The 25,181-nt window shown below is 35.1% G+C and overlaps 2 protein-coding genes across 3 annotated transcripts; both read right to left on the minus strand.

Annotated features, from left to right (window-relative positions):
- Positions 1–16,626: 16,626 nt before the first annotated feature.
- LOC123225421 (bZIP transcription factor 17-like) lies at positions 16,627–19,788 on the minus strand. 2 transcript variants are annotated; one of them, XM_044649363.1, is made up of 2 exons: positions 17,766–19,788; positions 16,627–17,209 (listed from the first exon to the last, which is right to left on the minus strand). In XM_044649363.1, exons 1-2 carry the CDS (start codon positions 19,519–19,521, stop codon positions 16,761–16,763), a joined length of 2,205 nt encoding a protein of 734 aa, XP_044505298.1. In that variant the 5' UTR covers positions 19,522–19,788; the 3' UTR covers positions 16,627–16,760. The 2 variants fall into 2 exon arrangements, with proteins under 2 accessions (XP_044505298.1, XP_044505297.1); XM_044649362.1 differs by having other exon boundaries at positions 17,757–19,788.
- Positions 19,789–21,102: 1,314 nt separating this feature from the next.
- Positions 21,103–24,793, minus strand: LOC123225422 (probable nucleolar protein 5-2). Its single transcript, XM_044649364.1, has 8 exons — positions 24,568–24,793; positions 24,292–24,333; positions 23,880–24,059; positions 23,627–23,791; positions 22,660–22,860; positions 22,008–22,505; positions 21,797–21,931; positions 21,103–21,717 (listed from the first exon to the last, which is right to left on the minus strand). The coding sequence occupies exons 1-8, from the start codon at positions 24,643–24,645 to the stop codon at positions 21,337–21,339; spliced, it is 1,680 nt and encodes a 559-aa protein (XP_044505299.1). The 5' UTR covers positions 24,646–24,793; the 3' UTR covers positions 21,103–21,336.
- Positions 24,794–25,181: the final 388 nt, after the last annotated feature.

Raw genomic sequence — 25,181 nt, forward strand, 5'->3', positions numbered from 1 at the left:
TGTATCAGTGGTATTAGAGCTGAATTTCGAAATGGCAGATGGAACACGTTTCCAAGACCTTAAGCGTGAGCTTACTCAGATGCTCACAGAGGACCCTTCGTTCTTTTACATCATGCAACTTGATGCCCAACGTCGTATAATAAATTTCTTTCGGTGGGATAGACTATGAGTACTTTGGAGATGTACTGATTTTGGACACAACATTTCGAAAAGAAAAAATGACATAACTTGTGCTCTTTTATTGGGAGATAATCATCATCAACAATATATCTTTTTTGGCTGCGCTTTTCTGCACAATGATAGCACAAACTCATTCATTTGGTTGTTTGCGACTTAGGTAAAAGCAATGGGCAAACGTTTCAGACTATTTAAAATCTTAAATTATCTAAAAAAACTTCTAAAACAATAAGTTGAAATATATTTGTGAGAGTATCTAGAATTTTTAATTTTTTATCTAAAATCATTTAATGATTTGTTTGATTGGGGTGATTAATATATTTTTTGTTATTGACATTATTTTGTTGGTTCATAAATAATAAAATATTATGATAATTTTATATTACTAATAATAATATAACAAATAATACAAAAATGATCATAAGGTTTTCTTGTAATTGCATTATAAGAGATCGTGATATGGCTGTAAACGAATGTTGCAAAGTTGTTCGTGTTGTTTTGGTGATTGTACAGCATTTGAAATAAGAGGGACAATTGATTTAATGCAGGAGGCCAAAATAGTATGGACTATTAATTTGTCTTACTGCACCCTAATAGTATAGGTTCGTTTGGAGGAGACGTTTTTATCATAAGGACAAGGACTTGTGCCATCAATGTATTGTAATAAATCATAATCAATCAAAAGAGATTCAAAGATGATTTTCCATGAGGAGCAGTTTGTAGCGGTCAATCTTAGAGGAAGCCAGGCAACATCATTTATAGTTAGCCTTGGCCATATGCTAGTTTGGCTCGTGAATCAAATCGGAATCAATTCGTGTAAAATTGGAATCATAACCATCAGAACTAAAATTGATCTAAACCAAAACTGAAATTTAATTATAACTGTTTAGTTCAGGTTTTTCTTTTTTTTAAATCATCGAACCACCGGTTCAGAAACCGGTAGTTAAATCATCGGTTCACAAATTCTTGAATTAGCAGTTTAACAATTTAATTAAAAAATTTTATTAATTTTAAAGGAAAATAATTACAATTTTTTTAATTTAAAAAAAAAAGTATAAATTTGCAGGGAACTGTAATGGTCCCCTGCAAATTATGCAATAGATGGCTGTTAGGTCTTTTAATTTTTTTAATTTTTATACAAAATTTTACTTATAAATGCTCGTTCAATCTTTCAACTTTATCATTTATTTATTCTTATTTCTCATTCTCTTAATTCTTAATATTCTCTCAATTTTTTCATTAAATTTTCGCTTTATTTTTATCAATTCTAATTTTAATTTTTATAATTTAATTATTATTATCTTTTTATTATATAATTTCATAATTAATTATAAAATTTTAAAAAGATGTTAAAGACTAAAAATAAAAGAGTCTCATATTTAATAAAAATAAGTAGAATGAATAGTATGTAAGTGTGATAAATTAAATCTTAATATGAATTAATTGGATTTCAACCTCTACTCATATGCGCTAATCCAATTTATATTCTGACAGATTTGGAAGAAAATATCAAACCTAAAGGTTCGAATGAATTTCGAAGAAAGGGGTTAATACTCTTAGTAATGAGTTTCGAAGAAAGGAGTGAATACAAGGCGTGAATGCCGTTATTAATGAATTTCGAAGAAACGAGTGAATGTTATTCATAAGAATTCATACTGTTTTTTCCTTTTTAAAAGAATTAACAGTGCTCCTAATTAGAAGGTTTGTTTCGTAGGAAGGTTCGTTAGTCGGAATTCAAACTAGAAGAAGGGCATAATTTTCCAAAGAGTAGTATTAAAAATATTTAATTATTGGGAGAACAACTATTTCCCACCCAACTTTAGATGCAATTTCAAAATCTCACCCACGATAGATGAAAATCTATTTTTTTCCCCCATAAGCCGTTAATATGAATGTTTTCTGTTTGCATAAGGGTAAAATGTCTATTTTACCCTTGTTAGATGAAATGATAAAAATACCCCTCAATTTAGTCTGTAAAATTCATCTCAAATTTGATGTAAGGGTATTACCATTCACCCCCTTTAGGTTTTAGAAACAATATTTTACCTTACCTAAAGTTTTTAAACTTTAAAAACTATCATTTTCACCCCCAAACCTAGGGTTTCCATATTTTTCAAAATACAGCCACCCCCATGACTTTCAAAACTAGCAGTTTCACCCCTATTCTTTAACTTTATCTCCTGACGTCGTCTCCGACGTCGTCACCAGCCTCCTCCTTCTTCTGGTGCGATGAAGAGATCTTCATCTTCTCATTACACGGTGCGACGAAGAGACGAAGATCTCTTCGTCGCACCACCGTGCGACGAAGAGGTCTCTCTTCGTCGCTCCACCCAGACAACGAAGGACGACTCTTCGCCATCCTTCGTCGCTCTTTGCGTGGTCCAGAGGCTACGACGAAGGACGACGAAGCGTTGTCCTTCGTCTGTTCTTCCAGATCTGGACGACGAAGGGTCATCCTTCGTCATCTTTTGTAGTCGGAGATGGGAGATCGGTTGATTGCGTCGGCCGTCGGTGGTGGCCTGTGAAGGAAGCAAACCTTAGGGGTGAAATCTAAACTTTTCAAACTTTGAGGATGGGTTAGTTATTAGTTTTTAAAACCTGGAGGGGGAAACGATAAAATTTCAAAGTTTTAATGTTTTAAATAGTAAATGACGATTTTGCCTCTGTCCCTAACTGAAAAATTGGATGGCAGTTTGGCCATGGGTGGGAAAAGTGGATTTTCATCTATCATGGGTGGGATTTTGAAAACACATCTAAAGTTGGGTGGGATTTTGGAAACCCACCTAAAGTTGGGTGGGACTTTGAGAAACCCATCTGGGACTTTGAAAACCCATCTGGGACTTTGAAAACCCCATCTAAAGTTGGGTGGGACATGGGAAATATTCCTTCCCCCTTAATTAAACGACAGACCAGCCACTCTTGTTCAGACCAGAATATTCATACTCCAGATCTCACTATAAAACTGAAATTGATTTATGCATTTTGTAAACTCATTCACTCACGCACTCGTCCTCCCTAAACCTGCAATTTTCTCCTCTACAAACAGTGATCACTTCCCAGCAAACTGATCAGTCTCATGGCTGATTTTGCGAGAATAAGTACTATTAATTCTCTTCCTAACAGCCTACCGGGGAGATTCTTATCACAGCGACTTTTTCCCTTCAACATCGCCCTCATGACTATTAGTTCAAGCAACGTCCCACAGGAACAACCTGCAACCATTACTGTGCATACAGTTCTTGCCTTTATCACATCAGCCATTCTCAGTTTAATTGAGTTGAAATACCAGGGGAAAGACATTTCTCCATTTGATAAGCATCCCTTGCTCATGTGGGTGAGCGTTGCTTGCTTGCTAGCATATTGGTTAGCTTATGCGATAGCGTTCACCAACTTTTCGTCTCCAGCTAAAGTTCACTGTGTTATGACACTGCTTGGTTCTATGTCAGTAGGATCTTTAGCGTCGATAATGTTTCCAGATTCAGTTCAACTTTCTTTCTTCCTTCTCTACACCTTGGTAACCTTGTGTGGCCTATTTCACACTCAACTCAAATTACAGTGGAGATTGATTCCACAGATGATTCTGGCTAAACTCTTTAGTGCATCATATCCACAAGAAAGGCCTGATAGAGGATCATCAACTGATACTCATTGGCTTGTGCAACGTAGTTTTGTTAATGACAGAAACATGCTTCCACTGTAAATGAAGAAAGGCAGAAGCAAGGATAAAAGAAAGAAAATATCATAAAGGTTACCCAGTCGCATGTGCGATCGTTCGTCTTCCTCTTGTCTCTAGGTTTCCGTTTGTTTCCCGGGTGATCTGGGCCTTGGTTGTTTCTCCGGCTGGCCTCCTGCCTTCCGGCGTTCTTGTGTTTAGTTCTGCTTAGGTTGTTTGTTCTTGTCTTCGGTGTGGTGTCGTTTGGCTGTTCGTGTACTTGTTTTTGTCCTTCGGGTTCTTTGATGGGTGTTGTCTGTCTTGGTAGCCAGCCTACTGCCGGTGGTTGTCCCGGGTGTGTGTTCCTGCTCCTTCTGTCTCTCGTTTTGCCGTCTGGTCGTTGCTGCAGGTGTGTTTTGTTCTCCTTCCTGAGCTTTGGTTTGGGCTCCGGTGGTTGGGCGTTCCCGTCTTTGTCTGTGGATGGTGTCCCTGTGTTTCGGTTCGGTGGCTGGGAGGTGTCGTTCCAGCTTTCTTTGGGTGATGGATGGTGTGGTCTTTCCTTGCGCTTGGTTGGGGTGGTGTCCCTTGCTGCGTTGGAGCTGAGGTGGCTGTGTTCTGGATTTCTTTGCTGGGCCGGGTGTGACCTCTTATCGTTCCCTTGTTCTTGGGCTTGCTCTGCTTGTGTGGGTTTTGGACTGATGCTCGCTGCTTTCCTTTTTGGGCTCCTGGGTTCCGACTTGGCTTTCGGCGGCTTGAATTCAGTTTATTTCCAGTCTTGATCCTTGGTCTTCTCCCCTGGTCTTTCCATGAGCTCGTTTTCGTCCTCACCGGCTTTAATGGAAGGAGAGAAAGTGTCAAGAGAGAGCCTCGTTAGAGATGATGTCAAAGATTATAAATTAAATTTTAATTTAAAAAATTATTTTTTAAAACTTACTTTAAAGAAAAATTATTAATTTTTAAAATTTTAAAAATATAATTTTGATTTATTTTTCATATTATTAATAAAATAATAAAAATTATTGGATTTAATAATTTATAGATAAATGTTTTTTTTTCTTTTTGTAAATAACAGATGAAAAAAAACAAAGTCAATTTTGAGTAAGAATAAGTCCTTTGACCTAAAAGAAAATATTGATGATTTTTTTTAAGTGAATTTATATCACAATATATGTGATCATCTATGCAATCTTTGCTTTGACTTACATTTTTATAATTTTGTATGATATGAATTAATATTTATAACGTCAGACTAAACATAGATCTGATGAGTACAATTCAATCCAATCGATAAAATTTTTAAATAAAAATTAAAAATAATTTTATATAATTAATTATTAAATATATAATCATAATTATTTTAATATAAAAATAAATTTAACTAATAGCATACAAATGTTATATTGTTGTGTTAGGTTCGAAATCAAACAATTCCAATTTTTTTTATTTCTTTATAAAATATATAAGATAGGTTAAATTTAAAATAAAGACAAATGAACTTCCATATGGCCCAAAATTGGTTATTAAACAATGAACTCGGCATATTTCACATTCAATTTTTTTCACAAATCTTTGGAGATTTATTGGATTGGATTATTAAATTTCATTTGAGAAGTATAGATATAATAAAACCATACGATGGACATAAAAAGTCCAGAAAATGATTGGTGTAAAAAAGGAATGACTAAGGAAAGAGCCTTTTTGACAAGCTAATGTGATGCTGATTTATATACAAAGACTAGAATGGTAAAAGGTAAGCCAGTATAGGAAATTCAGAGTGCATAAAAAAGGTTAACAAGGCAAAATAAGCTGTTAATTGTTCTTTTATATACCAAACCCTCAGCTGGTGTTTGACATGGTTGGCAATGCCTACTTACTTCCAGCCAATTTTGATATTAAGTGGTCACTAGGTTAGGCCCAAACGGAGGAAGATCACATGAGTATGTGACATATCAGACACTATCCTTAAGCACAACAAAAAAAATTTGAGAAAGTGATTTTTGAGTAATTGTGTTATCACCATCATCAGTCTCTCTGAGATCGACAAAAATAAAGACAATCATAAAAGAAGAGGTTTTATTATTTTGAAAGCTCTTTTTCTGAGATTTTCGTTTTACATATTCTTTGTTAATATTTATACTTGAACTAGTAAAAGGAATTAGAAAACCGTTAAGAATCTTTCTATTCTTCCCCTTACTGAGTAGCATTTTGACAGTCTTCTACAGATATATTAGCAAGCAACTGATGATGAAGGAACAATGGCTCCAGGAGCAAAAGCCAGTGACACATCAAACTGGAACACTTCTGTACACATTCCAGAACTCAACAACGGCCCTGCCGAAAGTATTAGGAATAAGCACAAAGATCCAACACAGACAGCTTTCATAGATTAAACTTTATTAGAATGTAAGCCTATCCAAGTTATTCAGCAAGAGTGAATGTTGTCAAACCTCCACAATGGAAAAAAAAAAAAACATTACAAAGTCCATAGTCACACCACAGATATCTTTGCAATAGAAGCACACAATAAACCATTTACCATATTGAAAAAAGGCTCCCCTAAAGAATGATTATCCAAATGTCTACTAAGCAAGGATGCAAAACTCCAATACTTAAAAATAATTTGAGTAAAACTCATATCATTCCTTCTCTTATGAAAACTCCATCACAAGTTCTGGTACTTAAAAATTCTTTTCGAGTGTTTTATCCTCTAAATAGATTGTTGACTCTAAATCGTAAGTTGTCATTTTCACGCAGAAAAACATAATAGTGATAAATCTATGGTATTAAGTTATTAGCAAAGATCACATGCATGGTCATCTTATTTTTTTGGAATGACTCAAAAGTTTGAAACTTTAACTCAAACATAAAAGAGCATAATATGATTTTTTAAAAAAACACTTTAATGATCACATAATAATGTAATTATATTTTATAAGTAAAGCTGGTTTAAGGATAAAATATATACGTGAAAATATACTACTAATTTATCGAAATAAAAATTGTATGTGTGTGTGTATGTATATATATATATATATATACATATATTGGTCAAAGGACTATTTCTCATCTAAGGTTTAGTGAAAAAATAAATTCACATTCGCAAAGTTTCAAAAACTTAAATACCTATCAATTTTTAAAATTTTGTTAGAATTTCCAATTTAATGTAAGAGTAAAATCGTTATTTCAATAATAATATTAAAAATATATAATTTTATCTTATTTATCTCATTTCTGATTTTAAAAACAAATAACTTTACCCTTACATAAAATTTTCAATTTTTGAAAAATTATATTTTTTCCCAATTTTAGGTTTTTTCCTTTACCTCTTCGACCACATCTTTGTCTTCAATGACCATCGGTCTCTTTCTTCTTCTGGTGCCACCATCAAACCGGATGAAGCATTGTCCTATCGTCCATATGACGCTTCATGATCCAAATCAACAAAGAGTTGTTTGGATGAGGAAGGATGATGCTTTGAATAATTTAGATTATAATAAAATTATATAGGCACACTTTTGGTATAAAATTGAGTACACGGATAATATATAATTATGTAATTGAATAATTTTAAATTAAAGATAAAATATCACATAATTATATGAGGATATATCATTTATATACTTAAATTATGTACAAAAAATATATACATATAATATTATTTTATAGATTAAGGTCAGTTCCAATTCGTTAGAGGGAGGAATACTGGTCTAAAACAAATCAATTTAAACAGGTATTAAAAGGGTATTAAAAATACTGACTTTTATCTCAACCCTGTGGATACATACGGATGAACCCTCGTGTACCTTCTATCTTTTAGCCAAATTTGAATTGGTTTTGTTGAATCCCAAACCAAAAAGCATCTGTTTTGATTACCATATTGTCTAACAAGTGAAATTTTCAAATATGCACTGTTAATTTGATCACATATATAAAATCCAAGCAGCTTCTAAGTTCTTATGTCACTTTCAGCAGACCAATAGAGTAGCTAAACGGCAATAACGATGATAGCCAACCATCATCTTGATGAAAATTAAACAGCCACGACGGCCTCTTCGGGATCTTCATAGTTGGGAACTTTAACTAATGTGTGCAGTGAATCAGAAAAGATATTTTGGCCTCAAATTTCGTTCGCCTCTTTTCTCATTTTTGCACAAGGATTTGCATGAATAATATGGTTAGCGATAGTTTCTTTTGTTATTATTTAGGTTGATCATGATCAAGATCTTGTTGGAACTTAGATGCCTGATTGCTTGAGTCCAAAAAGTAGTCTTAAGAATATTAACAGTTAAAGCTATAGATTTATCCGAGACATGTTTGGTTAGACAGAAAATTATTTTGCAGAATCCGTCGTTGAAAGAGACCCTGCGATCAAAATATACTTTCTTATTTTCCAAAGAATAATAATAATGGATTGGTCATCTAAAAATATTATTATTATTAAACTAAAGACCAGCCAGTGTTTATTGGGCGGTCTATATATAGTTCAGACCATGGTACTCATGTTCCAAATCTCTATAAAACGCAACTGAAATTCTGCATTTGGCAACCCCACTCCCTCGCTCACTCGTCCTTTCTAAACTTAATATTTTCTCTTCTATATACAGTCATAGCATCCCAGCAAATTGATCAGTCTTATGGCTAATGTTGCGAGAACAAGAATTACTAATTATATTTTCCTAGCCGCCCATTGGGCAAATTCTCATCACAGGGACATCTTTCCTTCAACATCGCCGTCGTGACTACAAGTTCAAGCAACTTCCCACAAGAACAACCTGCAACCATTACTGTCCATACATTTCTTGCCTTTATCATATCAGCCATTCTCAACTGAATTGAGTTGAAGTACCAGGGGAAAGACATTTCTCCATTTGATAAGCATCACATAACCATGTGGGTGAGCGATGCTTGCTTGGTAGCGTATTGGTTTAACTTATGTAATAGCGTTCTCCAACTTTTCGTCTCCAGCTAAAGCTCATGCAGTTCACTGTGTCATGAGATCTTTAGCGTCGATAATATATCCAGATTCTGTTCAACTTTCTTTCTTCCTTCTCTACACCTTGCTAACCTTGTGTCAGTTACTTTACCCTCAGCTCAAACTACTGAATTTCCTCCTTTTCATCTCTGCTTTCATCTTCGTGAAACAATAGAACTCTCAATCACTAGAATCAATAGATCTGATTTGGGTTGTATTTTGCATTGAGTTGAAAGCAAGGTCCTTGACTATTTTTCGCTTGGACATTGATAGGTGAAGAGTGTCTGTACCAGTTTTGTTAGCTTGTTCATCACCTATTTCGAGTGCGATCTAGCGTAGTTGAATGCCTTGATGCTTATCCTTTAGGCCATGTTTAGATTGTTTAATGTTGAGTTATCCCTACTGAGTTTTGAGTTAGGATTAGTGGTTGGATTTAAGTGAGTGGGTTTATTTGAGTTTAATGAAATTATGATTGGGCTTAAATGGGTATTGGAGTGTAGGTTTAATTGAAATGAGTTTGGATTGTTAAATGATAAAATATGTCAGTTTGGTTTTAGATCAGGCCTATTAATTGGGTTTGGTTTACTGACATGTGGGTTAATGGGTCGAGTGGTTGCTTTGTAAAAAGTTTGGCTGGAGGGCTGAACAAAAAAATTATGTTTAAATTGACTGGGATAAAAGGAAAATTGTGCGCCTAGTGGTGAGTTTCATCAAAACACCTTCTCCTTGCTTCATCTTTTTCTTTTCCCATCCCTATTTCCATTTTGTGTCTTCTTTCGTTTTCCTTTTTTTCCCTCCTTTCTCCCAGATTTTTTTTCATTCTCTTCTCCCCTTATTTCTTCAAATCTCTTCATTTCGCTTATCTCCTCTCTTTGTAATTTTTTTTTTTGCCACCATTTGAGTCAAACCTTCATATGAAAGAAGGTATTCCGATGGCTAGATCTCGCCGAATTCTGCTATTTCTTCATTCCAATAGTCATTTTTCATTGATGGATCTTCAGATAACGTCGGACTTCCTTCAAAATGGGCTAACTCAGGTTCCTCTCTCTTTTTTTTCAATCAAACAAGATTAGGAAGCCCTTACCATTCAAATCTTCTTTCTTTACCATAAGGACGATCCATGATTACTTGTGTTTACAGAGTCCTCCTTACCTTTACTATAGAAACAAATTCTGTTCTCCTACCGTTCTCGGATTTCTCACTTTTTTAGTCGTCGAACTAGCCTCCATTATCCATCGGCGTCCTTGATGACGTCGAGTTTCTCCATCTACATTATCGGGAGATCTGAAACTAATTAATTACAAACCCAAACAAATACAGATCTCCAACCCAAAGAAACCAAAAAATTGACTTTATGTTGTCCTTCAAGGTAGCAACAGAACCAGTAGAGATAGGCTTCTGTCTCTCAGCAGGATTTCTGTATAGTGTATACATTTGAGTGCCTCCCACCGTTCCCTCTGTCTGGAATAGCCAAAGTTTTGGCAAGAGCCATACGTGTCTCCCTCCTATTATCCACTTTAGAAGACTCACGAGAAGCCTCCTCAGAAGCCTTAGCTTTCTCACCGGCTAGATCATTTCACAAGTTTATTATTCCTTGGCACATATAAAGAGGCAACCAGTGGTTCACTGGCATTGTCAATACTAACAAACGTGTCTGAACCAGGACAAGCCTGTGTCTCTCTCTCTTTCTTTTCAACATCTCTCTCGGCGTGTACGCTATTGACAATATCAAATTTCCCATTGAAAAATCCATTACCCCTAGCCTCATGAGATGCATTCATATGCCATGAACCGTCAAAACTCTTCCCCTATGTTGATCATAGAATCTACTGCTATCCAAATTTAACATCCACAAGAGGCACCAATCCACCAATTAGCAACACAATAAACAACAAACCCAGAAAGCTAATACTATCGACCTTCTCAGTTTTACTACTATATTTAGTACTATAATTTTTGTTAGCCTTAACCGGACAAAAAATCTGTTAGTCTTCAACCTAGGAATAGGCACTAATGGGTTATAGAACCTTGAGCCTTCACTACCACAAGGCATTCATGGGTACGGCGTTGCTGCCATGTGAGGTGGCGGGTACACCCCAATATGGGTATGTCCCTGTGGTGTGGCATTGCGCTGCCACTACTCAACTGTTGCCTTAAACGGGCATTCTCAGCCATAAAAAGGGATATTTAACCATTCAATTTGGCAATTTCAGAATGCATAGCTCTCACCTTGTCTTCTAGTTCCTCCACGCAATGCTTCTTCCTTTGTCTAGACAACTGGGAGCTCTCTCTTTGTTTTCGAACACGTGACCCGATCCACATCGGAGGCGAAATTACCTAGATGACCGTCGGGGAGGAAAAAGTCTTCTGACTCGGAGTGGAAGTACAGGTTCGCGAGATAATCAAAGGAGATATCGATGTAGCAGTCATCCTCAAGAACGAAGTCGAGATCATGATCGGAGGAGGAGGTTTTGATTCTGTCCGGAGAAGAACATGGAATTGAGAGGCGTAATTGGGAGGGAATTAAAGCCATCGAATAGGTTCGGGATCGGAGGTGGATCAGCCATTCCGTGGTTTGAACTTGGATAGCTGGGTTTTCAGTGTTGGGAGGATATAGAGAGATGGAAATTTTGATGCTGAAATTTATTTCAAAATGGTAGTCTTGAGTGTTGAAGAGGAAGATCTTGGGTAGGGTTCTGTTTAGGGTTTTTGTCGTAGTTTTGCTTAATGCTTGCGGCACGTTCCAATGCTTGTCCTGTTACAATACAATGCACAGAAACTGACTGATGCTCATTTGAACAGAAAACAGCTCCCGGTTGATCCTTGCCCATTGCTTTTACAGAAGTTCTAAACAACTAGTTTGTGTTATAATTAAGTAGAAAATTGCTGATGATGATTAACTCCAAACAAAAGAGCACAGATAATGGTCATATTTTTTCTATTTAACTTGTTATTTTAAAAGTGAAACTGGTTCAATTATGTTAATAGTATTCTGTAAAGAAATACTAAGTTTAATAGTTTGTTGTCAGGATTCTATACTCGAGAACTTACTCAGGTATCACTGAGTCAATGATGCAAAAAACAGTTCATGTTAGTGAAAGTAAACTAGTGCAAACTTCAGAGAACAACTAGCCATAGCTAACACAGTCAGATCAATCCTATTTTGAGCGGATTTCTTCTATAAGAAGTCATAAACTATTTAGGGAAGTCTTGTACATCCTAACCCTATAATATAAGTTTAGACATATTCCAGTTTGTAAGTTCAAGGTACAAAGAGAGATAAACCCTAGCCATGATAGAGTCATTTTGTGAGTGTATGGACATATTTTCACGTTGAGCTTCTGAACCAGCCGACCAACACTTACTCCAGCTATACATTCCAGAGCCACCACCATAATTTGCAGAGGAAAGTGGCGTAACTATTCCCTCAAGATTCCACTGATCTGACAATACCGCGTCAAAAGACTGCTGATTTTCCTACTACTTTTCCCCCCACATTTTCCTCAACTTTGTTTTGCTGGTCAAGTCTCTTCTTTCTACTCAAGTTAAAGTCCTAAAACTTTTGACAATCAAAACCATTCAGTTTTGTCATTTTCTGTAAATTTCCTTTTTCTCTTTCTGGAATTTAAGCACCCGAGATTTCACTCCTATAATATATTAAGAATCTTTTTCATAAACATAAACTCACCGTATGATAGCGATAAACATATCTCAATGCTTAATGACCCATCTTATAAACATGTACTAATGCATATAAAAATGTATAATTTGTTTCATTCATTCAAAATTTTTGTCATCTTTTTGAGAGCAATGACACTGTTAAACTTTAAGTGCAACCTACTTTCGTATTAAATTGCCCAAATGATCACTTCCCACCCAAGGTTTTGATAAAACAGTTTTATCCTCTAAAGCAGCTTTTTTGATGATTACCACATTGTCTGATAAATGGGCACCCACAAAGAGGAGTATCTTTTGTGTGAGTAATTTGCTAGGAAATTTAACTAGCGTGTGCATAAGAGTTTGCGTGAGTAATTTGTCGTTGTTGGAACTTAGTTGCATTATTGATTGCTTCAGCCCAAAAAGTATGCGATGGATTACAATTCCATCACCTTTTAGGTACCAACATGTTGATAGATATGTCTTAGAAAAACATTGCATTGACTCTGGCTTCCCGTTTACCACTGTGCAGGAAGAAGTTCACAACTTGCAGCACTCTAGAAGTCCCTCTTGAGGAAGAAGTTTTGTGATGCCAAATGATTCAGAACCAACCACAGTAAAAAAGGTCATGTCAATGAAAATACTTCGAAATAGCTTAACTAGATCCTAGGGTATACAGAACAAAACACCCTATGATAGATAGGTGGGTCCCGTTAAACCACTATCTAATTTTCCAAAAAGTAGTATAAGAATGAATGCTGTCTGAATATTTTATTATTAAACTATAGACAAGCCACTGTCTTTTGGGTGGACTAGCTCAGGCCATAGTACTCATGTTCCATATCTCTATAAAACAAGACTAAGTATGAATTTGGCAACCTCATTCCCTCACTGACTCACGCTTTTAAGCTTACAATTTTCTCCCCTAGAAACAGTGATTACATCCAATAAATTGATCAGTCTCATGGCTGATTTTGCAAGAACAAATACTATTAGTTCTCTTCCTAGCCGCCCATTGGGGAGATTCTTATCACAGGGACATTATTCCTTCAATATCGCCCTCATGCCTGCAACTTCAAACAACTTTCCACAAGAACAACCTGCAGCCACTAATCTTCAGACAGTTCTTGCCTTTATCATGTCATCCATTCTAAGTTTAACTGAACTGAAGTACCAAGGGAAAGAAATTTCTCCATTTGATAAGCACCCTGTACTCATGTCGGTGAGCGTTGCTTGCTTGCTAACATATTGGTTAGCTTATGTAATAGAATTCGCCCGCTTCATCAACTTTTCGTCTCTAACTAAAGTTCAAGCAATTCACTGTGTTATGATACTGCTTGGTTCTCTGTCGGTGGGATCTTCAGCGTCGATAATATTTCTAGATTCAGTTCAACTTTCTTTCTTCTTTCTCTACACCTTGCTAACCTTGTGTGCCTTATTTCACAGTCAGCTCAAATTACCATACAGAATGATTCCACAGATGATTCTGGCTAAACTCTTTGGTGCATCATATCCGCAGGAAAGGCGTGTTAGAGGAACATCAACTGATACTCATTGGCTTCTGCAACGTAATTTTGTTAGTCACAGAAACATGCTTCCACTGTAAAAAAAAAAATTATCATACCATGATAAATAAAGTGACGTGTATTATAACCCTAATGGCTTGGTTATAATATGATCATAAAAAGTATAAACCATATTCCAATGAGTTCATAATTGTGTGTGTGTGTGTGTGTATATATATATATATATATAGAAACTTTTAATCAGTTTGTTTGGATTAGCCATCTTAAAATGTTAATTAATGAGTTAATTATAGACCATGGTTAAAGTTAAATATGTTGGCATTTTACTCTGGATTGGTGTAATAAATAATAAAATAAAATTTTAAAAATTAAGGATGGCAAACGCGTAATAAGACCATGGTTAAAGTTAACCAATTACCAATGACCTTTTTTTAAGGCCGAACATTCATTCCCACCCAAGTTTTAGTGCATTTCCAACATCCATATATGAGATTTCAAAAACCTAAACAGTTACCCATTATCTAACTTTTATTAAATTTTTAATTAATTATAAAGGTAAAACTCTCACTTTATCATTAATATTAAAATATATAAAATTATATCTTTTTTTTTAAGTTAAAAAAGTTAACAATTTTCTTTTTATTCAAAAATTTGAAAACTTATAATTTTCCCTCTAGAGTTTGATTTTTTCAAATTTGGTTATCACTTTGGAAAGGTCGTTGGCAAGCTTTTCCACCACCTTCTTCCCCAGTGGTTTTCCAGTGTGAAAACCACCTAAAAACCTATTGAAATGGTCTATGATGTTGCACAGATCTATGCACGTCCATGGAGTTGTGCAATCCGATCACCTGTGTGCCAGTCAAACGACGCATAGACATATGTGTCATATTCGTGCATTGTTCAATCGATGCACATACAATCGGACATTGCACAAATCCATTCAATGTTGCACGAATCTATGTGACGTAGTCGGCTACTTTGGTTGGCTTTTTGGTGGTTTTCACGCTGGGAAACCATCGGAGAGGAATGTGATCGAAAGGTCGACCAACAACCTTCTCGAAGTGATCATTAGATTTGAAAAAATCAAATCCTAGAAAAAAAATTACAAGTTTTTAAACTTTTAGATGAAAGAAATTGTTAATTTTTTTAACTAAGAGGAAAAAAAAGATGTAATTTTATTAATTTTAATATTAATGATAAAATAATGATTTTACTCTTATTACTATTTAAAAAATTTAACAAAAATTAGATAATAAATGGATATTGAAATATTTAAAACCTTGTAATTTGCATGTTTGGAAATGCAATAACACTTGGGTGGGAATAAGTCTTTTGGCCTTTTTTAAATTGAATTAATATCACAATCCTCATGATATGATGGCTATCTTTTCTTTATGTTTGATTTTGGACTGGACCATCTTAGGGTGGAAAACAGCTTTTAGGCTAAACTTTGGGGGGGGACAAGGTCATTCACTCTTTGTAAGGATCATACTTGAAATCTAATTCTCTCAGCTGAAGTAAAAGTCAATTTATGTACAGGTATTGACAATTAAACGAATATTTATTTGATTTTTATATTAATATATCCACTTATAATTTTGTATGCATCAATATATTTAGAGTCTAATTATACACATTTTTAGTATATAATTTAAATGTATAAATTAAACATCATTATATTATTAAATGTTATTTAATCTTTAATTCAAAATTATTCATTTACATCATTTATATACTAAAAATATATACATACAATTTTATGGTTAGAGCTAACCCAAATGTCAATGTAGTGGCAACAATTCATAATCAAAAATATAAATTGTTTACATAAATATTAAAATAAAATTTAAAATAATTTTGTATAATTAGTTATTAAATACATAATTTTAGTTATGCTAATATAAAAATAAACCTAAGTGAGTAAACTCCCATATGGCCTAAATTTGGTTATTAAACAATGAATTCTACATTGTTCGCATTCGGGTAACTCAATTTTCACAGATCTTTTGAGATCCACTAAAAAAATTTATTATTAAAATTTTATTTAATACCATAAGATTGACATAAAAAAATCCATATAATGACCGGTGTAAACGAGGAAAGCCTAGGGAAAGAGCCTACTTTACAAGTTGATGTGATGTTGACTTATTTACTAGGTTAGAATGGTAAGGGTAAACTAGTATAGGAAATTCAGAGTGCACGAAAAGGTGAACAAGGTAAAATAAACTTTTAAAAGGCGTTTGGTTGAGAGATTTTAAGATTATCTTGATAATCTATCTTTTATTCCCTTGTTTGGTTTGTCAGTAATAAAAGATTACAGTAATCTTCTATTACCAATGCTGATGTGACAGGTAATATAGGTGGTAATCTGATTACCACCTTTACCTTAGGTATTTAAAGATTATTGAGATAATATTGAGTTTATTATAATTATATTATTATTTATTAATTTTTTTAGATAAAAATAAATTTATTTTTAATTAATATAACAAATAATATAAAAATATATAAAAATAATTATATTTAAAGGCATTTAAATAAAATAATTTACTAATAATCTTTTATTACTTTTAACCAAACACAATAATTATTTATACCTATCAAATTTTATCAAACATAGTAATCATTTATACTCAGTAATCTTTTAAGTAATTTATCTTCAAAGTAATCTTTCTATTTTGGTAATAAAACATTACCCAAACCAAACACCTCCTAATTGTTCTCTTACATACCAAACCCTTAGCCGGTGCTCGACATGGTTGAGCCAATTTTAATACTAAGTGGTCACTAGGTTAGGACCAAACCGAGGAAGAACACATGAATATGTGATATACTTGACACTGTCCTTAAGCACAACAACAAAAATCCGAGAAAATGACTTTGGAGTGATTGTGCTATCGACATCACCATCACCACCCTCTTTGGGATCGACAAGCACAGAGACAATCATGGAAGAAGCAGATTTATTACCTTGAAAACTCTCCTTTGGAGATTTTCTTTCAGAATGTTCTCTGCTAATATTTAGATTGGAACCAGCAAGAGGAACTGGAAGGCCGTTGAGAATCCTTCTATCCTTTCCCTTATTATTAAGTTGGGTAGCATTCTGACAGTCTTCTATAGATATATTAGCAACTGATGATGAAGGGATAATGGCTCCAGGAGCAGAAGCCGGTGACACATCAAACTGGAACACTTCTGTACACATTCCAGAACTCAACAACGGCCCTGCCAAAAGTATTAGGTATAAGCACAAAGAACAAACACAGACAGCATTGGTAGAAGAAACTTTAAAAGAATGTAAGTCTATCCAAGCTATTCATCAATAGTGAATGTTGTCAAACAACCTCCACAATGGAAAGAAATATCACAACAAAGTCAATAGTCACACTACAGATATCTTTGCAATAGAAGCACACAATAAACCATTTACCGTACTATTAAAAAAAAGGAAAAAAAAAGGCTCCCCCAAAGAATGATTATACAATACATCCTTTATGTCAACTAAGCAAGGATGCAAAACTCCAAATTATCAATAAAGATGATCTAATGCCCTCATGATCTTTTTAATTAAACAAAATTTGCCAAACAAAAACTTACTCATATTTTCTGCAACCAATAATCACAAACAATTGTACTAGAAATGTTATATAATCTCAGATTCGTGGCATTGAAGTTTAAATCACAAGGAGCACTTCAACAGTACGAGTAGCTAATACAAGAATATGTGAAGAATTTAATATAAATGGGAAAAAAAAAAAAAGACAATGAGTACCTGCCAGACCTTCTTTAAACCATTGCTGCAGCTTACCATGTGCTGCAGTTGACTTCATGTTGTCCTTCAAGGTATCAGCAGAACCAGAAGAGATAGCCTTCTGTCTCTCAACAGGATTTCTGTATACATTTGATTGCCTCCCACTATTCCATCTGTCAGGAATAGCTAAAGCTTTGGCAAGAGCCATACCAGTCTCCCTCCTGTTATCCACTTTAGAAGACTCACAAGAAGCCTCATGAGAAGCCTTAGCTTTCTCACTGGCCAGAACAGAGTGAATTATCAAGTTGCCGTCAATCTTCACAAGCTTATCATTCCTTGGCACATATAAAGAGGCAAGCAGTGGTTCACTGGCATTGCCAAGATTAACAAAAACGTCTGAACCAGGAGAAGCCTGTGACCTTCTCTCTTCCTGTTCAAAACCTCTCTCGCCATGTACGCTATTAACAATATCAAATTTCCCATTGAAAAATCCAATACCCCTATCCTCATGAGATCCATTCATATGCCCATTAACCATCAAAACACTTCCTCTATGATGATCATAGAATCTACTACTAAAGTAACTACCAGAAGCACCATCTCTCATACCTCCATACTTAACATCCACAAGAGGCACTAATCCACCAAATAACAACACAAAAAACAACAAACCCAGAAAACTAATACTAGCAACCTTCTTAGTTTTACTACTAGATTTACTACTATCATTCCTCTTAGCCTTAACCGGAGAAGAAATCTGTTTAGTCTTCAACCTAGGAATAGGCACTAATGGAGTCATAGAACCCTGAGGCTTCAGCATATAAGGTGTACCACAAGGCATCCATGCGTAAGGCATTGCCGCCATGTGAGGTGGCGGGTACATCCCAATATGGTTATGTACCTGTGGTGGTGGCATTGCGCTTCCGCTATTCAACTGTTGCCTTAAACTGGCATTCTCAGCCATAAAAAACGATATTTTACCATTCAATTCGGCAATTGTAGAATGCATAGCTCTCACCTTGTCTTCTAGTTCCTCCACGTAATGCTTCTTCCTTTGTCTAGACAACTGGGCGCTCTCTCGGTTGCGCATCAGCCTAGCCTTCCTTTTCATCTCCCCTTCGTTATTCGAGTTCTCATTAGCCGACGACGATCTATGATATTTACTGCTTCTCAACTCGCTAGTAGTCTCATCACTATTATTTTTCCGCTTCGATATGCTCTTGTTCTCTTCCTCCACCTTAATTTTCTGCTTAACCACCAAATTACCCGAATCCAGAGAAGGAGCATTCCCAGATGACGCACCCGAGCCGGAATTCCCGGATCCCTGAGAAGACAAGGGTTCGCAGCATTTACAATCCAAATTCGAGCTCTGATTAGCCGAATTTTGCGGCGATGTCGAATAATTCATGTACGTATCAACATCTAACAACTCGCGATTGCCCGAAATTCCAGAACTGCCCGACTCGGGCGAGGCAGTAACCGAGAGTTTGACCTCGTCGGGGCTAGTATCATCATTTTTCAAACACGTGACCTGGTCCATATCGGATGTGAAATTACCAAGCTGACCGTCGGGGAGGACAAATTTGTCTGACTCGGAAGGGAAGTAGAGGTTGTCGAGATCACCAAAGGAGATATCGAAATCACAGTTATCCTCAAGAACGAAGTCGAGATCGTCGGGGAAGGAGGAGGTATGATTCTGTCCGGAGAAGAACATGGAATCGAGAGGCGGAATTGGCAGGGAACTGAAGTCATCAGAGAGATTCGGGATTGGAGGTGGATCAGCCATTCCGTGGTTCGAATTTGGATAACTCAATTAGGGCTTTCGGTGTTGAGAAGATATAGGAAAACGCAAATTTTGGTGTTGAAATTTATTTCAACATGGAAGTCTTGAGCATTGAAGACGAAGATCTTGGGTGCGGTTCTGTTTAGGGTTTTTTGGGTCGTCAGAATTTGCGCCAAGCTCCAATGCTTGTCCCGTTACAACAGAATGCCCGGGGCAACTGTCCCGTGTTCTCAGTTGAAGAACAGAGTGATGTCCAGGTGCCGTCCTATCCGTTTGGTAATAACGGGTGTTTAGTTCGGTTAATATTTTATTATTAAAATAAAAATATTATTTTAAAAATAAATTATTAAATATAAATAATTATTATATTTAATAAAATTTGATAAAAATAAATAATATAAATATTTAATATATTTAATTAATAATAATAATAATATATTATTAATAAATTATTTTATTTAAATATGTTTAAATATAATTATTTTTATATTATTTATTATGTTAATTAAAAATAAATTTATTATTGATTTAAAAAATTAATAAATTATAATATAATTATAATAAAATAAAATAAATTTTAATAATTTTTTAATATTTAAAATAAAAATAATAATTAAATTATTATTATATTATTATCATAATAATATTAATAATCATATAAAATAATATAAATAATAAAAAATAAATTAACATCTAATCATCTCTATTTTTCCGTTATCCAGAAGGGGCCATCAATGCCAAGTCCACTTTAGCGCGCGCGGTAGTGATTTCTAAAAAGTAATACATGTGTCATGCAACCAACGAGCTCCCAGAAACTTCAGGCCTATGTGAGGTTGACGTGGTCATAGCAGAGAGGATCGTGTCAGAGAGTGGAAGATTTAAATTTTGTTATCCTAACAGCCCGATGACACTATTCGTCTCGTCTGGAAACTTCGCCCGATCCATATGGGGCCCAGACTAAACTAACTTTGACGGAAAGTTACGTTGCCGTTAAGCGTGTTTCATAAGTGCTGACTTCGTGACATTTTTCATTCCTTACATTCTCATAGTCTGGGCCTTTGGCCATCACTTTTAAATGTGTTTAATTTACGGATACTAATTGAAATAATTAAGTATATAAAAATAATTAATAATTCTAATCTTATGCTGACCTAATTAACAAACTTAAATGAAAATTTGTCATCGTTTCTAATTTAAAAAAAAAAACATAAACTAAAATGTGAATTTTATATCACACCAAAAATATGACATCAAACAAAAAAAATCACGACATTCAAATATTAATATTAATCTTAACATTAAATTTATACGCAGTTAAAACTTTGTTTTAATCAAACTCAAGAATTTGACACACAAGATCCAACCAGTTACCACAAAGCAACAAACCATACAATTGACAATCATTTGTGTTGCCTGTGTACGAGTTGACTCAGAAAAACATACGGTTAGTTTGATAAACATTGATGTGTAGATGACAAATGCTTTAGAAACCAAAGCTATCATGTAAGAATTCGGCAAATGTTGATGAAAGAAAATGAAAATGATATGGAATAACTCTGCCATAATCTAAGCACACAACACATATAAGTGAACTGCAAAATATGATTGCAATAATAAGTCCTCTCCCCAAACTCTTCCCACCAAACATTACCCATTAGTACTCAGCAAAATACACTACAAATAACTAAAACGAAAAGGGGCTACATTGAAAAATAAAAATAAACAAGTACCGAATTTTACATAAGGAATTACCAAAGTTGTTGCCTTTCATCCAAAATTGTTGGGTTCCCGGTTGCGGCAACTCCTTTCAAAAGCCTATCAATCCTCGCTTTTCTTCTTCTTTTTCTTCTTCTCCTTCTTACTCGGCACTTCTGATTCTTCTTCATTTTCTTCAGAGTGCTTTCTTTTCTTTTTCTTCTTACTTGGCACTTCTGATTCTTCTTCATTTTCTTCGGAATGCTTTCTCTTCTTTTTCTTCTTGTCTCCTCCTTCAACATTTTCGCCATCATCCTCAGTTGCCTGTTTCTTCTTCTTTTTCTTTTCTTTCTTTATTGACTCGTCACCTTCTGCTTCAGGATCACCATTCTCCTCACTCTTCTTCTTTTTCTTCTCCTTCTTTTCTTCACCAACATCAACCTCCTCCACAGCTTTTTCTTCAGCCATCAAACCAAGTATGGAATCTGCTGAAGGGTTATATGTCTACAAGAAGGAGAACAATAATATGAATCTGGATAAAGGGGCAAAAACTGAAGACTTTAAAATATAATTAAAGGCATACCTTTGCAGCAGTTATCATCGCCCCAGGCCCTTTCTTCCGGTCTTTGTCATAAACTTCAATCTTAGGCTTTCCTTTAGCTGACCCAGCAGCACGACCCAATTCTTTCCCCTCAAGATTTCTTAAACGTGCTTCCAGCTAAAAATAATCATGGGTAAGAAAATTCTTTCATGGTGGTTAGAAAAGCAAGAATGAAATAAACTGTGGAAATTACCTTGGCTCGATTCTCAAGTCCCATTGAATTATCTTCGCCATCACCAAGAGCATCACATCGAATTGCCAATGCAGTTTTTGCAGCAAGTGACCGAGAAATTTTTCCCTTATGCTTTGGAGCCGCCTGTCCAATCAAGGATGCATGGTATATAAGCCCATACTTTGGAGTTGCATGCTTAGTCTTCAGAGCCCTGAAGAGAGCCTTTTCTGCACCAAGAATCTGAACAGTGCTACCAGGCTGCTTCGCAAGATTCAACAAGCTGCCTCCATGTGCAATCAGGCGAGCACCAACAAGCTCTCCAACAAGTGCAGTCAAATTTGGTGCAACTGTGTTCATTCTGCTTTTCAGATAGTCATATAGCTGAGCTCTGTACTCAGCAAGAGACAAAACCTGATCACATAGCTCTTTAATATTTATCAAATCAAGATCACTAACTTCAGTTCCCATAGAAATCATAGCCGCCTCTTTCAATTCTCTCTCAACCTCTTCAGGTAGTATCTGTACATTTCAAACAAAACAAAGAGATTAGCATCATCTCATTGTTCTAGCCAAAAAGAACCAAAAAAAAAAAGACCTAAATGATTGACATCACCCTAATGGTTGTATATGATGCACTATCAAAATCTACTTAGTCAATCTGTCAAAACTCTACCTCAGAAAAATCAAGATTTGTAGCATTAGTACGGTTACCCATCATCTTTACTGCTTTGGCATATTGTATATTGTCCTGAATAATCTTTGCAAGCTCAGGGAAATGCCAACCATACCATTCCCGAACCCTCATGGCATAAGTATTAAGCTCTTTATCAAGATCGTCAAGCAAACCAATAGCCTGAATGATCATTGTATCCACCTAAAACAAGAAAAACTAAATTACAATTTGACCAAATCTTCAAAAATCATTAATAATGAAATAGAGAATAAATGAGCACTGCATGTGTTGATCAGTCAAATACTCCTAAACTTATATCATCCAGATATAACGGCAACACAATCATGTTTAGGGAGAATAGAAACATCCAATGCTTAATGATACGCAAAAAAATATAGACTATTGATTCAACAACCTGATTTTCTAACCTGAGGATAAGCTTGGAACCAAACCCTAATCACCAAATCAATGAATTCTAAAAACCTAAAAGAGCATAAGAGGTACTAACTTTTCGGACTTTGCAGACAGGAGGCATGCAATTGTTTTAGAAAGGAAACTTCAAATAAGTGTAAAAACATATAAACAAAGACTTTAAAAAAACACTCCTAAATGACAGGAACAAAGGGCATCACTCATCCCTCTCCCATCCCCCAACCAAAAGGGATCAAACCTGAGACCTCTCACTTAAAGATGGCAGAGCTACCAATCTTCCCCAAGGGCCAGGGGCAATTAGGCAACAGACATTGTTCTTTTAATACATCAATATGTCCACAGACCCCAACTTAGATCTTACATATAATTGTGACATTCAAGATATCTGAATCCCCTAATTTACATCCCAAGATTTATATTGACAATGAAAACTAAGCAGATTATATGATCAACCAAGATCAATTTTCTTTATACCATTTAATTTAAAATTAGGAAATATATTAAGATAAATACCAACTTTAGAATATGAAAGTACCTTGTCAGCACTGAACTTGAGCTTGTATCTAGACAAGCTATGAGATAAACCCAAACTCATTGGTTGTAGATCTTGAACAGCTAGACCAGCTATGAGTTCGGTCAACTGACTCCTCACGCCTCTCATCAACTCCATCACAGCATTGTTGTGGACGCATTCTATTTTCTACATAGCAATAACCACTCCAACTTCAATATAAATAAGAAACAAGCAACTATCATCCATCTTTAAAATAAGTAGAATATTTACAAACCAATTTGTCCTTGATTGCATTTCCAAGCTTGGAATCAGCCACACCTAACGTTTCACCATCACAATGGGCACGCAAGAACTTTCTAAGATCTTTGCTGGGTTTGCTATCCAATAAACAAGTGGCTGCTTGCAAAGCTTCTGATGTATTTTCAAACTTGGAAAATGCTTTCAGCTTCACCACCTATCGTTGGTACCAAAGAAAATGTTAGATACCAAACTAATCACATAGTACTTCAGCAATTATGAAACCCTACAAAACAAGCATACAAATGCTTATATTTTTTGAATTCATTTTTTAAATATATGTCCTTAGTTTGAAACTTGACATTACATTATCACTTGCAACGATAAGGATTTAAAAAAAGCACGCGAGAAGCAACTTAATAAACACAGAAGATAAACAAAAGAATCACCTTTCTCGCTGAATCGTGGCTGTTAAACTCTTGCCACAAGCCCTGCGACACACGTAAAATCATCATCAGCAGTTTAGAAGGCGTTTGTAAATGCCACTGGCCAGTGTATACTAAAGTTTCAGATTTTCAAAATCTTTCATTATTTGTTACAAAGAGCAAAACCCTTCACAGAAATCAGTTTTCCTTGCAAAGGAGAAATTTTTAGTAGAAACCTTAGTAAAAGAAACCCAAAATATAAGTTCTGTAGTAATCATAATGAAGCTGAAGGATGAGCACCTCAACTTTAGAGAGCTTCCCCTCATCCAATACTTTGAAAAGGGCAAAACCCGCAGGAGTTTCGAACAAAACTAACATGTCTGGACCACAACTGGTACTGCAACTCGGTTGCTTGGCTTTCAAAGAGGCAGAGAGGAGAAAGGTTTCTAGGATTTTAAGGGACAGACAACGAGGGTTTTATTATAGAACATGAGGACCTAGGCTAGGGTTGGTGTTGATGGGAGGAGACGGGCCAAAATCTTTATTTCAGCAGCGTACACATTAGGCCTGGCTGCTGTATTTATAATACGACCCATTACGGCCCAGCTAACGAAATCGTTCTCTAGTCTAAAGCAATTTTTATTAGACTTAAAAGTTAAAAAGGAACTATACAAATACAACCACAGCCCACGTATAGATCATGGATCTCGCACGCTTGATTATGCACAGGGACAATTATAGGAATTGATTTGTATAAGTTAAGGTTTTTGGTTTAAATTAAATTAAGGTTCTTGTGTCCATCTATTTTTTATTAATAATATTATTTTATTTGATTTATATGTGAATAAAATATTTTGATAATTTTTTAAAATAATACTAGGTATATTCATTTTGAATACATTAATTGATATAAT

This window comes from Mangifera indica, chromosome 9 (genome assembly GCF_011075055.1).
Source record: "Mangifera indica cultivar Alphonso chromosome 9, CATAS_Mindica_2.1, whole genome shotgun sequence".
Lineage (NCBI taxonomy): Eukaryota > Viridiplantae > Streptophyta > Magnoliopsida > Sapindales > Anacardiaceae > Mangifera > Mangifera indica.